General features: G+C 42.9%; 1 protein-coding gene across 3 annotated transcripts in view; it reads left to right on the forward strand.

Annotated features, from left to right (window-relative positions):
• LOC117157739 (putative receptor-type tyrosine-protein phosphatase mosPTP-1) overlaps positions 1–16,222 on the forward strand; it is a 419,058-nt gene that overhangs the window by 386,369 nt on the left and 16,467 nt on the right. For 2 of the 3 annotated variants that reach the window (XM_033336003.2, XM_033336000.2), the window contains exons 5-6: positions 5,325–5,521; positions 5,621–5,735. In XM_033336003.2, coding sequence (XP_033191894.1) covers positions 5,325–5,521; positions 5,621–5,735 — 312 coding nt within the window. The remainder of the gene's footprint in view (positions 1–5,324; positions 5,522–5,620; positions 5,736–16,222) is intronic. The other variant, XM_033336001.2, reaches the window with a different exon arrangement.

Raw genomic sequence — 16,222 nt, forward strand, 5'->3', positions numbered from 1 at the left:
TCTCTGCCTCTTTGCACCCCTTGCCCATTTAACCTGGCGTGCAAGTAGCATCAAGCGTTATGCAAAACCGTATTCTCGATTCTTTGGCGATAAATATCTGAATTAGGTATTTCCCGTATCTAAGACACTTTACAGGAGCTACTCTACTTTATTGTAACTTTGACCCACATTGCGGAGAACGAACTCCACCAAATTACTTCTACCCCTTGGTCCCGTTTCTAAACTGTTTCTCTATATTTTAACCGCCATGACCGTTCTCCAGAACGAAGCAAATGAAATTGAATCGACGCGCACACGATTAGCAGATAATGCGCCAACATAGGGTTCGTGGGCGGAATTTATTGCCAGCATATTCTAATTCGCGATACTAATTGGCCGGTGTATGCGTGTCTGTATATGTTATACCGTACATATGGACAAGGCAGGCAATAGCGAGTGTGCGATGCCACGTCGCTGGTGGTGTACAGGAATCCACGGGTGGCTTAAATGAAACGCTGCCCTTTCTCTGTCTCCGTCTCTCTTTCTAGCCACCCTCGCACTGTCCCTCTGCTCTCTGTCTCACCCAGATCAATAGGGCACCAACGAAACTTCTCCTACCACTTTAGCCCCGAACCAATACCTACGTATACCGACTCTCGTTCCTGTTTCCGGAGGTCGTTCGCCTGTCCCCCATAAATATATGGCGTAACAGAGCCACCAATTAGCCATCGGGACAGCCGTGTCGGGGTATATACGCCCCCGGTCCTGTGCGGATCGGGGTAAGTTCATTCGGGGCACGGTACGGTGGTGCGCGCGAAAATTGGAGAATTCGTTGCGTGGTTGTGCTAGCTAATTCCGGTAACATCCTCGAGCGTCCGCGAGCCGGTAATCAGCTTGAGTTATGAACTTTAACACCGACGCCGGAGAGATACGGTGGCGGAGCGTCGCGAGTCACGCTTTTATTTCCCTTCGGAGCTGATAAGGGGTCGTGGAAATTTCTACCACTCGGTCCACTGTCGTCTCACACCCTTTTACCGACATCCACGTCTTCTTCATCGGCATTTTTTTCACTTTTACGTCGCGCTGGGAAGATATAATTCGCGAAGTGACGGCGGTTTTTATTGCGAGAATATCGCGGCAACCGCCGTCTCTATTTAGTTTATAGAATCGCTCGCGACCGTAGCGCTGCTCTTTACGATCGTGCCGGATATTGAATTAGTTTTCTCCTTTCCTATTTTTCCAGTGTACGGGATTCGTTCTATTCGGCGATCGAAGAAAGTTGCATGGATAAAGAGAGTGGGAGGGAGGGAGGAAGAGTCGAGGAAAAAAGAAAGGAACCGATGTTGCGTGCTTTTATCGCGGAGACGTTGGGGCAAACATCATAGCAGCCGTCATAAACGTGGTCCCGGCCCAGGATCATAATAACTTAGCGCAGATTTAGCGACGGTAGAAAACGCGGCTAGCTCACATTTATTACAGGGCTGAATTACCTCGGCAGAGTGGCTGGCCGGAATCGCGTGAAAGACTTATCGCCCTCCACCTATCCGTCATAATACCTGACCCACGACAATGTCTTCAGCTACGCGTTAATAATACTGGTTGTTTCGTTAATTGACTACCGGCACAGGCACCACGGTCGCCGTTCAATAAAAATAAAACGTGGATCGCATAACAAAAGATAGTGGAGAGGTAGTAAACTCGAAAATATACAGTCACGATATATAAAGTAAATTACCGTTATTAAAAGTGGCTCTTTTCGTATTCGCGATACATTTTTTTTCAGAAATTACCTCTCGCGCGTTTACCGTCGCAATCGCAATTGAATTTTATTTGACTTCGAGAGATATTTAACACGCGAGAAGCGTTTAACGATGGAAGACGTCTGCCTCGTTGTTAATATATCTCTGGATCGTTGAAAATGTTAATTGTACGAGGGAAATAATAGAAACGAAGGGAAACTCGTTAAAAAATAACACCGCGAGCGAAAGTTGACGGCTGCGCAATTATTATTATTATAGACGGTGAAACGGAACATTGTCCAGAGACTTATGAATAATTATGCGAAAGGGGAACATGGAAATAAAAACAGATAGTAGCGAGGCTAACCGGAAAAATTACTGGGTCATTTCGTGGGGTTTGCGTGTAAATAGAAAGTAAGACGACCGCGCTTTAGAAGGTTCGTCCGGAATCCAAAGTTAAGTGCTGGAAATTAATCGAGAATTACCGAGCATTTGAACGCGAGGTTCCGCCGTTGAATGCTCCAGTAATTAATTCACCGGCGAAATCGTACTGTAGACTATTCGTCGATTACCTCTATACGCTCGCAATTACCCATGATAAATATATTTTATTTTATCTTCAAATACTGTTTATTTTACTTTCTTATTATTACTAGAGTCGCTTAACGAAACCTCATACCATTATGAAAACGATTAACAATTATTCCTCAATCTCCATCGTGTTTTCGATACGTCTAATTAATCTCCATGATAAATATATTCCATTTTATTCTCATCTATATTTTCCTTTGTTACTTGAATTATTTAATAGAATCTTGTAAAACGACTAACGATTATTTTATCAATCATGCTTCTCATTCGCTCAGTTAATGTTGCTAACAGATATATTTTCATATTATATAGATCACTGAATATAATTTGTAGATCACTGTGAGAACGATTAACAATTATTGCTCATTATCCATCGTATTTTCGATTCAACTAATTCTATAACACATTTTATTTGATCTGTATCCCTCTTGTTTCTTATTATCTGAATCATTTAACGCAATCTTCTACCGCTGTACGAGCAATTAGCAATCAAAGTGCTCAATGTCATCCATCAAATTTCCGACGCGTCCAGTTAATCTGACCCATAATATTCCACAATTTTCCCGACTGACACAAATTTCCCTGAATTCGCGAAACAATAAGCGGGTATCGTGATTCGTCCGTGCAATTTCTCCGTCAACCAGCCGACTAATCGTTGTCACCGGCAATTATTCACCAAAATGTCCGTTCGCAGTTTCGGTGGCGATGCAATAATTACCCGGCGACTTTCGTATACGCGCGTTCACTCGCACGCGGATCCTTCATTTCCCCGGTGGTTATCGTCGTTTCGCAGTGAGAACGCTTTTGCACGAGCATTAACGAGTCGCCGGAAGTTTGCACCGACTTTGTCGAACGATGCGTGACGCGCATTAAACATCTTGAAATTATTTCCACGACAATCTCTTGTTCTCCAAGAAACAGAACGCAACTTCCACAACTTTTCATCCGTGAATATTGGCACGCGATAACGCGCAGTTTCGCGAAAGACGTGGACTCGCGTCGAATGGGACCTTAGATAGGGTTAAGAACCGCGATTTCGTAAGTTAAGGTAAGAGGGTGTAAAACTAGCGAGCCACGAGTTAAAAAGTTTTCTTAATCAAGTTATTTAATTTACGTTCTCACACTTTTTGACAGAAGTTATAGAAGTCAGAGTATAAAGGCAGAGGCAGTTGGGGCGGATGTACTTCGTCGCTTCAAATTCTTAGGATAGTTACCGTACCTGCTTCAAAATTTGGAGGAAATTGAGTAATCGTTAAAAGATACGAAAGATCTTGAAGCTTGTTACATTAGACGTACCGATGACCGAGGCGTAAGATTTGCTTCAAATTCTCCAAAATGCATTGTTAGTGCAAAGTTATGATACATATAAAATTTCTATGATACGAATCATGATCGTTCTAACCACTTTGGTACTTGCAGTGTTAATTTCATACTTTCTTCTACAAAGAGATTATACCATAGAAGCGCATGCACAGTTCAAGATAAGGTTTTATTAAATATAGAAGGTGTCTTAAGACTCTGGAGTAGAAGCGTAACTGTTCTTTCGAGAAATGTCTTAAGACTCTCGAGTAGAGGTGTAGCTATTCTTTCAAGAAATTTGCTTGGAAGTTGCGCGTTAGTCGTGTTAGTACGTGGAAGACATCCGTCAAGTCGATTCATCCTTCGAATGCTATTGTACTTCGGTTTACCGCAAGAAACTGTTGGCTAGAATCTACTTGCTTGTTAGGATGTATGTAAGTTGGTATTCGCGTGTGGTATGGTACAGTGAAGTTGCGCCAGTGCCAAGAGGAAAGTAATGAAATAACATGTGCTTATGAAGTATCTCGGGAGTTGGAAGCGTACAAAGTATGACGAGGAGAATTTTAAGGAGGATATATTAAACTCGCAGTGCCGGATATACCGGTGGGAAAAGAGAGAAAAAGAAAATTGGTATGGCATGGAAATTCTATTCCATTTCATTCGAAGCTTCCGTAACGGCATCGATCGATAAATTCTTCGAGACACTTCTGACAAATAGAGGGGACGAGATGAAATAAGTCTGATCGTATCGTATTTCTTCGCCGTAATTACTATTATTTTCCAACGCAGCGATGGTATGTTTCGATCAGTCGGTAAAATTCGATTATGCGAAAAGTATTAAATTACGCGGGGCTCGAATTTTAAACGACTCGAAAGCTATCAATTGTTGAAAATATTACGGTGGAAAGGGTGTGGGGAATGCATGTACCTGGATCAGCAGCATGGGGGAGAACAGAATGGAATAATGGGTAATGCGATTAAACGTGCTTGTTCGAATTTTATTCCGCCACGACGACCAAGGGTGGAAAATAAATACGATCGTTCCGATATTTATTGCGAGTCGATCGTCAAACAATCATTGCAAATATGTTTTTATCAGATAGAAATGAAACTTCGATGGCACTCGTGTTGATCCGCCTATTTCGATGCTTACTGTTCCCCTATTATCCCTAGATAGTACATTCGACACATCGGTTCTTTCTCATCGAGAATGTAATTTATACAATATCAAATCTTCAACCATATCAATCCCTGATATCAAGGTATATATGTATATATATATTTTTTTTTTTTTGGTCTGTAAGTTTAATAATAACAGTATATAGATAAATATGTTAAATTGTTGTAACGCACTTAAATGTGTAAATTGTAATGAGATCATCGTGGCATTTATAATGTATGCCAATTATTTATCGGAATTCGATAGGAAATTTGAAACAGAATAGCGTATAATCCTTTTCATCCTTTGTTTCTTTTTTTGTTTTTTTTTTTTTTTATTTTTTAAGAAACAATTTTTGCTAATTCGGGAAACTGGCATATTCACGAAAATATGTATTAAATGAAAATGGTCGAGCGGTTGTAAACATTGTACCATGGGAGATGATAGTTTTTATGATATCCGTAAAATATCGATACAATTTCGAGAGCATCCCGACAATATGTTAAAGTAAAAACGTGTTAACGCGTCTCTGTTTTATTCGTCTTTTTTTATTTCAGTGCCGACGGGAAAGCCTATAATTACCAGTGCTCACAACACGTCTGCCACGTCCATTTATTTAGCGTGGAAGGCGCCCAGTCCTGATACCATTCATGGAGAATTCCTTGGTTATCGAATCGGGTATAAACCTCGAGACAAACCTTACATGGAAGAAAAAGAAGTGTATATCCGTAATCCAGCCATAGACGTAAGTTACGTAAGAAATCGTTCGAATCTCCTTTATTATATTTGTCATACTTAACATTACGTCGTCATTCCTCGTTTAATAAATTTCATATGTTTTGTTTCATTGTAGAATCACACAATCCGCAATCTTCAAACGTACACTCAATATCTAGTGTCGTTGCAAGTATTCAACCCAGAAGGGCATGGCCCTGCGACCACTATCTCCGTAATGACTGACGAAGGAGGTAAGATTAGAAATTTGTTTATTATTACGTAGTCATTAAATATCTGATAAAAGGACAAGAGATTTAACTACACAGATGTCTCCGACATCCGTTTATAATTTGGCGCTTTAAACCTGAACGTGTCGATAAAACAGAATATTCGTTGGTTTCTTTGTATCTTCGGTCGATAAATGCAATTTCGAAGATATCTACTTTAGCTAAATTTGAAAAGGAAGATTCCTGTAATAACGTTCTCTTACCAGCGATCACATAAAATTTAAAGGGATCTAAAATACCCGATGTTGGAAAGGTGATACAGTGAATTCTCAAGGTTTCAAACATTAATGGAGTAGGAGAAAATGAAATTAAATAAAATGTAGAACGTTTTTAATCAGAATTAAATGAGAATGCCGCTAAATTTGATTGGCCTTTCACTAGATGCTATCAAGTTTTTGCTTTACAGCCGGGTGTTAAGAATTTGATAAACCCTCGTTCGTGGTTTATAGACCTCGTATCAAAATCGTAACTTTTTTATCTTTACCACGTAAAAAAGATACACTTCGCAAAGTAATAAAAGCGTGTCCCATCACGCATCATTTTATGACATTCTATAGCCATTCGGTTGACGATAGAATAATTTAATTATGCACTCTAAACCAGTGCCTTTCTTCGAGCCGTCTCTATCTGTCGAGCGCAATGATTATGCGGGAGGCAGATAACACTTGCTAACGTAACATTCAGAAGATAGCGTACAATCTTTCAGTAACTGACGCAGTTAATATTATTTGAATTCACCATATATCAGTCGCTTTTTCCCAGAGCGTATGCATGAATTCCACGTTTCGTAAAGTTTATGCAAATCGTGGTTATTTCGGAGACGATCGTATCTTTATACGCCTTTCTTGATGGTCCATTCGTTTCTAACTACGTCCCTGATTTCCTTACGGTCTTCAGTTTTGTCCCTCTTTCTCGTGGCTGTCACACGTCGCATTTGCTCTCGCTGAATTTTAGGTCTTGGAACCTGGAACACTTTACTATGTAGCGGTCTTCCTGTGTACAATCGCCACTAGAGGAATCACGGCAGAATACCATTTGCAGAAGTTATTCCCTCCATTCCTCCCAGCTGTCCAATACCTACAATACGATCTTTGACCTGACTCCATTATCCCTGCCTAAAATACGATCTGCTAGGTAGTGTTACTGATGAATTCACCAACAAGTAGATATGTTTCCTTTGCTCCGTTCCGTTCTCCTATTTCTCTATTATTCCTTCTAAATTCTCTCTCGCACACCTTTCGTATTATAATGCTTAACGCACACAAATTCAACATAAGGAAATCTATATTGTTATTGAAACAGACAAAAACATTTGGTTCTCCAATTGGAGATATCTTACCAGTTTCAACTACTATCGCAGCCGCTCTGATACGTAATTACTCAACGGATTATTCATTATCAGGATCCCGATTACTTGGAACTTGGTTTTGTTCTTTGCGATTTCCTTTAGCATACGTAGCTGACATTGAAAGAATACATCGAATGATTTTAAACGACCATTCTACATTGTCTCTAATTGAATGTTGCAGCGAGATCAGTTATTTATTAAAGGAAAGTATCTTGAAGGAAGGCGACATCTGCCCCAAAATCGATGCGACGATCGTAGCGCCGATGGTACTCTAATGATATCATCATGCATCGTCGCCACAGATTCTTATCGACTGGTGAAAGACGCCATCGTCGCATCACGACCGAATACTCGGCACTCGGATCACGTTTTTGACAATGACAGTTACAGGCCACGTGGTACGAAGATCGAACTTTACGTCCCTGAAAGCCCACTCGCCAGCAGGTTTACAGCTGCTCTTCACCACGTCCATAAGTAACCATCGTTCTGTGCCGTCGACGGTGCTTTGCTCTCTCTCTCAAGAGAGGGTACGGTCGAGATTTTCATGGTCGTCGGCACGGTTTTCAGTGATCTGTCGTTGCCGTTTCGTGATTCATACGGGCCTAATCCCCGTCTTCGCCGTTGCTTCACGTTCGCCGATCGGTTTGTACGAATTTTCGCTTCTCTGAAAATCCATACACGTTGGTACAGGGCAGGGACCGTGATAAGAGAGGCAGTGCGCGGAGAATCGGCGGAGCAACGAGGATCGAAGAGACAGCGATGAGAAACAAGAACGGATAGCCCGTAAGCGAGAGAAAGAAAGTCTGTAACGTGGTGGGGAGCACAGGCAAAAAAATAAAGAGAAAGAGGGGAAGAGTTAGGGGTTGCGGGAGAAGAAAAGAGATGGTCGGAAACGTCGGTGGATAAACAGAGAGGGAAACGAACAAAGAAGAAGGAAGATAGAACGAGGGAAGAGGAAGAAAGAGATAGGCAAACCAAAGGGAGGGATTGCCAGGCCGTTTCGGTCGTCGCCATTGGCGCGCCCCTTCGTTTCACGATCGATTTTCCACGATTTTTCACTCCAATATGCGCTACTTCCTCGAGAAGAGTATCGGAGTACGTGGTGAACGTGACACGTCAAAGTCGCCTCTTGTCTCGGCGTGAAGAAGACGCGATAAGCGGGAACAGCCGAAGGAAACGCGTTACAAACACGCTATATACACGTTCATATATATAAAACACTAATACTTGGTGCCTCCTTCTCGCATATGGCTGTGTAACGTGTTCTCCACATTCCCCTCTCTCGTTCGTTTTCCTTCCCTCTTGCCTCCTTTCTTTCTCTCACGCACATTTCCTGGCGCACGTGTATGCCGGCTTGTTAGAAACACTGTGCGCCTGTAGAGTGCGCGCGCGCGTGCTTCTCGTGCATTCTCCGTCTCGCTCCATCCCCTTTGTACGTACACGTTTCAGCGTAGCGCGTCGTCAGTGCTCGTCGCCTGTATTTGTGAACGTGAGTTTCTCTCCCTCTTTCTGTACCTGTCTGTCTGTTTTCTTCCTGACTGGAAGCAAGTCGGAGAAGCGAGTGTAGAGAGCTGGAGTCACGGTTTACCGTACGCGCGAGAACTTTGTACGTTGGTGATCGCGGAGGCAAGTAGTGTGTGTGGCAACGTTCGTGTTCCTCGCTTCAGAGCAGTGCGTTTTGTCACTCTCGCAGCATCGCAACGGTGCTCCATTGCTAGTCCCGAGATGTCGATGGGACGTTATCTTGATTAGGCTCTCTCGCAGTTAGATCTGTCATATTGTGAAGTTACTCGTGGAGATTCTTCGTGCGGTACAGTTTGAAATGGCGTTTGATTCACCGCGCGAACGACGCCTCTTCAGTGCCAGTGACGCCTAGTGTGAGAAAGTTTTCAGTGATTTGCGCACACCACGTCGTATAGTACCGGCCGTATCTTTCTTTTTTTTTTTTGTTTTTTTTTTTTTTGGTTAAGTTAGATCGAGGATACTCGAAACTCAGAGAATCGTATGGTAATGATCGGCCTAGTAAGTGATCCGGGTTGAGAGTTCGACATGGGCGGAATCGTGGCTCGAGGTTGAAGGGTCGATATAGCGTGAAGGGTTCTTCGCACAGTGCCAAAATGACGCTGGATCGGTTGCATTCAATTGACCGTGCGAATACTTCCTATAAGGATTTCGATACTCATCGAATATTCCCATCGGCGTAGTTCTATCGGATCGACGTTACCTTTCATACAGCGTCCTGACAATTCGTAATGCAATCCATGTTGTTCTCGTAAAGTACATTGACAGCGCATCTTATAGAAATATTACTATTGTTACTACAGAAATATTATTGTCCGACGTACATGCACTTATAATATGCGTTCCAATTTTTGTTTTCGTTAGACATTGACTTATCGCGGTTATATGAATAAGAAATAACTGTCGGTCTACGTAGCGTTACACGAAATACATGTCAATGTCATCCGCTTTGATAATTTATTCTATCTGTGTATCCGCGAATATAGCATATCGCTACGTAGTCCACTTTAATCGACCTTCGCCAGTGTGTAATTGAGTGTAACCTCGTCGACGGTTTTCTCTCGGGGAATGTTGGAACAAGGGTCGTCGGTGCAGTGTCAGGTATGACGAGTACCATCGACGACAAAAGGCAACACCCTTCGCCCTCGAATCTGTCTGGCTGAAAAGCGACGTCTCGTACCAAACGAATCGATTCGTCTTCTGGTGGTCGATCGGTGCGATCCCACGCGACACGCGGTACGGCCAACCTATGCAAATAGCACATACATCGTTGTATAATATCAGTCGGTTTGTGGTGGCCCGAGTTTCTACGTTTTCCGGCGACTTATCGCGGAATTGGATATTTCTTGTCGCAAAGGATATTGGAATCGGAAATAACAGGCGTCTCTCTCTCTCTCTCTCTCCCCCTCCCTCAACCCTCGTTGGTCTAACGTCTTTCTTGCGAAACGGAAGTAGATAGGAAATCGTTGATAGTTTACCGATCGTCGCGCACGAAATATCTACGATGTTCTTTCAAGTCGGTTGTACACGAAGTGTGTCAGAATGTATAGAAGTTGCTTAGGTGAATAGGCACCAAAGTAATTGACAATGTTGTTAATGAATATACACGTTATTACACTTTCAAACCACCGTTATAAATCACGTGCAATTTGCATAGAGGAGTATGATAGTCATTTTAAGTAGGTATACCAAAAATGGCAGAATATATCGCACCATATAATGCCATGTAATTTAACCACATTTCTTTTTATTATCTGAATGCCTCGAGTTTACCCTTGAACCGGTGCCCACACATTATGATACACCCTATGTAAGTACACTCGTCGAGGCTTCGTAGGCCAATGAGTCATCCTTTATTGCGGAACATGAATTTTCAACCGAGATCAGCGGAAATGTTTTTCCGCGTTTATATCCTCGTTGTCCGAGCACGCCGGAGCTGGTCTCAATTTTCTTTCCGTCTAGCTTTCCGCACAACTGGGATAGACGTAGGACGTGAAGTTTCTCCGTGACGTATAAATGTCAAGGCTCGTGGTGCTTGTGCACGCGTGCAGCGCCGCTGCGGCCGGTTCTCGGCTAACTTGCGGTTAATATCGCAATCGTTGAGTCATAATTGCGAGTCGTCCATTTGCTCGTGCTTCGTCTCCTAAATCGAACGTGAACAATTCCTCTTTGTTTCAAGAGCTTGCCATTATTCTCAACACCAGGGAAATTTTCTTACTATCGGTCTCCTTTGAATCGCACGATCTTTGCGCACGGAACTACTCCGAGATCTTTCCTGCACGTTATACTGCCATCGCTGCACAAAATGGAATCGTGTCGATGGATAAAAAGATAGAAAGACGCGTAATTCTTGGAGAGATCGTTACACGCGTATAGCTTTCGACAACTGTTTTTGTTAGAAGCGTGAGACACACGTTGCTGGATCCTCGACACGCCGCCGAGGCGTTTGGCCGCGTGTCCCCTCGATCTTGACGTACTAAAAATATAAGGGGAAGCCGTTTTAAAACGTTCCAGAGGGGCCGTGTAATTATTGCTGCGCGACCGGCGAATAGCGAAGTTGATGCGCTCGTTGCTGCCGCCGGCGTCTCCGCTGTTGCTACCGGCGCTGTCGCTGCCTCTCGGTGTGCAGCTCGACGAGAAACAATCGAGGTCATAATTCCGACTAATTGAGCCACTCGACCACACAATTAGGACAACGCGCGAGTTGGGAAGCGGCGATGATCGAATTTATTTTTTTCCACCAGAGCCCCCTTTTTATCTCGCAATTCCCACGTGTGTTTCTCGCGCTCGCGAAACAAAGCGTAAAAAAGAAAGAAAGAGTAAGAGAACGAGTCCGATGGGAGAGAAACCAAATTAGGATAACAAGTTCGATCTCGAGCCACGTTAATATTCCGGTCACGTTGCACGGACGTGTACGCGACGCGCGGAGGTATATCGGGTCGCCAGGATGCAGCACGAACGAAATCATCGCTTCGTTAGCTTCGATCCTTGCTGTCCGATACGCCTCGACAATTTCCTATTCCTTCAGGCGACCGAGGGACGCGCCAATCAATCGATCCGTTCGATCGTTCTCCTCTTGCACCTTGTGTACGCCCTCGCGCCCGTTACGGGGTAAAATCGTATTTGGAAAATATGATCGTTCACCAGTGAGCACCCTCCTACGTTCGAACGATTCGAACGATCAAACGATCCGGATCGAACTGGTTCGATCGTGATCGTGAACTTGGACAATCGTGGGGTGCGATGAGACGACGTAAACTGTGTTTCAACCCCGTGGACCACGGGCCCACGTTTTAAACGTAGTGCTGCAAACACAGCGGAAAAACAGCGATGAACTTTCGCGGAGACACGATTCGTACGGCGGACCGTCTTGTCGCGTATTGTTCCCGTGGTTGGTGTGCGTATCTGCGCGGTGTGCCGTCCCAAGGGTGAGACAAGCGCGATGAGAACGCCGGTAAGAGTAACGAGGATGGACGAATTCGTGAAATAGCCCGGTGGAGAGCGAACGAGCCACGCCGTGTACCGTGCCGTGCCGTGCCGCACACCACGCCACGCCACGCCGCGCTTCACAGCTGCAGCTGCAAAACGAAAATGTCGTGGGCCAGGATAGTCAGTGCCGCTCAACTTGCGGCCGCAGTGGCTATCATCCTCCGGATATTGTTCGCATCCGCGGATCCGATCGCATACACGGACGATCAAACATACGAGCAGACCACCTACACGGCCCCAGTCTCCTCCACCGAGAATGACAGCGACGTTTATCGAGGTAAATGTAATCACAAGATTGACCACCATGATGTTTTTGAGTAGGTGGCGGTTGTGGTCGAAAGATGAGCAAAAAATTTGACTTTCCTTCTTTTTTACGTTTCTTTTTCTCTTCGATGATATTCCGATGATATTCCAAGGAGATGGATAGAAAAGAGAGGATAAGCATTTACATTTCAGTATAAAAATAGAAGAATTAATTACGCGAAGTTGAGCGTGTTTGTGCCAAGCAGATTGTCGTCGAGTTGGAAGTATCGGAAAAAGAAGCAAAAGACATTGGGAATTTATTCAATTAATCACCGGCGTAGCTGATCCTGAAGCGATTCATTGCCGATGATAAATAAACTGCGACAAAGCTATATCATCATGAATACAATCTTCGTACAGGATGCTTCATTATGGGTAGTCTTTCGATGAACAATTTTCCATTCGCCATATGTCGTGACCTCCGACATATTCTGAAATAGTCTGAAACATATGGATACGATTAATGGCATACAATTTGTCGATGATATCCTGCAGTATTATGAACAAAAAAAAAAAAAAAAAAACATTGCTTACTAACGTAACATGCGTCAGGAAGAAATCTCCCGTAAGACGTACTTTCCTCCATCCTTTTTCAATTTTTCAAAATGGAAAAACTCGCGATCTATACGAAATTAAATGTTCAACAGGTACCTAGCGTTTATCTCACGATATATGTTCTACGATATCGCGAAAGAAATACTGCTTTACAAACATAACACGTAACAAAGAAAAATTATCCGTAAATCGTTTCTTGCTTCCTTGTTCTTATTAATTTTCGAATTAAAAAATCTCGCCATTAAATTCTCAAGAAATACTCCGCAGGATCGCAGGTCGATAATCGACACGCAGCGTTCGCTGCGAAAAAGATTTTCCCGTCGCGTGCACTGGAGTGACGTTCGCGCGCCACTTGTTTCCTTTTCCATCTCGATTCCGGGGAACAAGGTGCAGCTCGCGTGTATTACATTTCTCTCGTGGAATCCACTTCAGCTTGTCTAACTAGCGCAGCGTAGCGTAGGAACGCGTTGTCTCCCTCTTGATCCCGTCTCCTTCTTCCCTATCTGGCTTGGTCTGTTTCTCCTGAAACGCACCTTGCCGTCGCGCGACGTTACGTAAGCGGTTTAGCGCGGATTTGCGGGCACGTACGTTGTCATAAAGGCATGAAAACAGCGCGTTGCGTTTCCTCTGGCGTGCGATCAGGTTCCGAAGCGTAGCCACGAAACTAGTTCTGGCCGCGGGAAGGAAACACAGCCGCCAAGAAATGGTCGTCACTCGATCCTGTGCACACACTCCGCCAGGAAGCGAGTAGCATTTCCGTCCGACGAATAGTCGACCAGACCTCTGCGCCTTCCTTTTCGACACGACCTTTTTTCGCGCTGTAGTTTCGGTCCAGTTTCGCAACCGCCATTCACGGATCGTCATTCGCGAGGACGCGTGATCCGCCTGTAAAATACAGATTTCTTCTCTCTGCATCGTTGCAACAACCACGCTCCGGTTGACCTCATAGCATCGAACAGGTATAGAAATATGGAAATTCGGCCCTGTCGAGCGTAGATATTCTACTTCTTTTTTTTTTTTTTTTTTTTTCTCTCGTTTTCAGTTCGTTTTTGGAAGTCGGAGCACGTTAAAAACACACGAGGCATTCAGTCGGTCTATTTTTACGCGAGAGGCAAGAGGACTTCAAGGCCGCACACTCTAATTTACATGGTCGAAAATGTTTAGACGTGTTTGCGCGCATTTGCTAATGCCCATCGCGGAGGACGCGTATCTCGAATTAATGGCATCTTAATGGCCTTTCGCCCTCCGAGACTCACCTTGCTCCGACACGGTCGAGGGACGTCGTAATGTTCGATGCTTTGTAGTCGATGGCGTGAGCTGAAATATGTAACGCTTTTGGAGTTGCTGCTTTGGAATAAAAGAAACCGTGATGCAATTCTGTTCGACGGTGCATTTTGCTTTGAGTGAATCATGGTCATAAACTGTTTACTACGCAAGGTTATTTAAAGTGGTACAAGTCTATACTTTTATCAATCATTAATATAAGGAACGGTTGAACAGTACATCGAATAAATGGATCGCATCTTCGGAATAAGAGAAATCGCGATGTAATACCGTATTATTAAAATAAAGTACACTTTATGTCAGACGAATTATAAACTGCGTCTAAAAATGTTTAAAGAGCTAGAAATCTTATACTTCACTCGTTGATCGTTAATCTAAGTAAAAACTTGACATTGCCATCGAATAAATGAATCGTTTCTTTGGAATAAAAGAACACGTGATGCAATTCTATTCTTATTCTATGTGTCGAGTGAATCACAGACTTAAACAGTCTATTGCACAAAGTTATTTAAATTGCTACAAATTTATATTTTTGTTTATCGTTAATATAGGGAAGAGCTTAATATTGCATCGAATAAACGCCAATTTGTTGACATCGAACAACGCAAGCTTTCGATGTAATTACGCGGAGTTACATAACGAAAAATCCGGTACTTTCGTTGTGCTCAATCATTCGAAAAATAACTAGACGCTGCATCGAATAAATATTAATTTACAAAAATCATAAAATATCAAGCATGGAACTCGGATTTTCATATTTTACGGCAGTTGAATGTCAGACTAGCTTAAATTCCCAGTATATTTCGAGAGGAATGTTCAGCTTTGAGGAGTGCCGTGAGTCACTCGGCGTGAAACGCGTTAAGACGGCAAGCGATTTTACCGTGGCACTGGTCCGAGGACGAAATCGCAACGGTGCAGGCTTGAGTAAAGCAGCCGATCGAAAAGGTAGCGCTGCATACGTTTCAAGTTCATAAACTTGCCGCCTAGGGAACGAGAAAGCAGGTAACGCGAAACAGGTAGTCGACGATCGTTGCTTTTCTTATCAACCGTTCCTTTCACTGGAGCACCGTTACTCATTGCTAACCGATCCTAATACAGCTACTTTCGCCTGTGTCTCTCTTACGCAGCACGAAACCACTCAGATATATCTGCGTCGATTCTTTCGGCAATGGGGAAGTGGATACATCTCTCATTTCAAGTTATTCTTGCAAATTATAGAAAATTATGAAAATGATGAAAAATGAGAAGATTTGTTAAGCCGAAGAAGCTGGGAAATCTTCTGATTTACAGTTATAGCGTGGTTATTATGAATTTGTGGATTTGTTGCTTATGGACGTTTATGGATGTTTATGGATGTTTATAGATTTATGGAAAATATAAACGCATAGAATGCGCATAATATGCAAAAAAATATAAAATATTCAAAGCATAGTATTGTATTATATATTGTTATATGCTGTATTACGCATTCAAGTATGTATTAGCATTCTTTGGAATATTTACTATGAAGGAAACGGAAACGGTAACAGTGGTGCGCAAAAGTTTCCGGCCAGATATATTTTTACTTTATATTCTAATAGCCATGGTTTTTAAAGAATTTTAACTAATATTATATGAGTATATAACATTGTTAATTATTTTACTGATCATATCCTTATACCTAATATTAATTAAAGTTCCTTTAGGTATTGTTCTTGGAATATAAAATCAACTTGCTCACAGATGTACCTACTTAGGTCCTATCTTTTTTCAGTCCGAAATATATGAATTTGCATAAACATTCGCCATTTAAATACAACATACGCTTTCATACCAATCTCGATTCTATTTTTCCCTTTGCCGCGTCATTTTCTCTCCCCAAAGATCACTCGAAGTGAATCGTTCATCGAATTGTTATCAAAGAAACACCCAGCAAACGCGCCTGTTATATAAGAATTTTCTCGCTGTACAT

The sequence above is a fragment of the Bombus vancouverensis genome, chromosome 6 (assembly GCF_051014615.1).
Source record: "Bombus vancouverensis nearcticus chromosome 6, iyBomVanc1_principal, whole genome shotgun sequence".
Classification (NCBI taxonomy): Eukaryota; Metazoa; Arthropoda; class Insecta; order Hymenoptera; family Apidae; genus Bombus; species Bombus vancouverensis.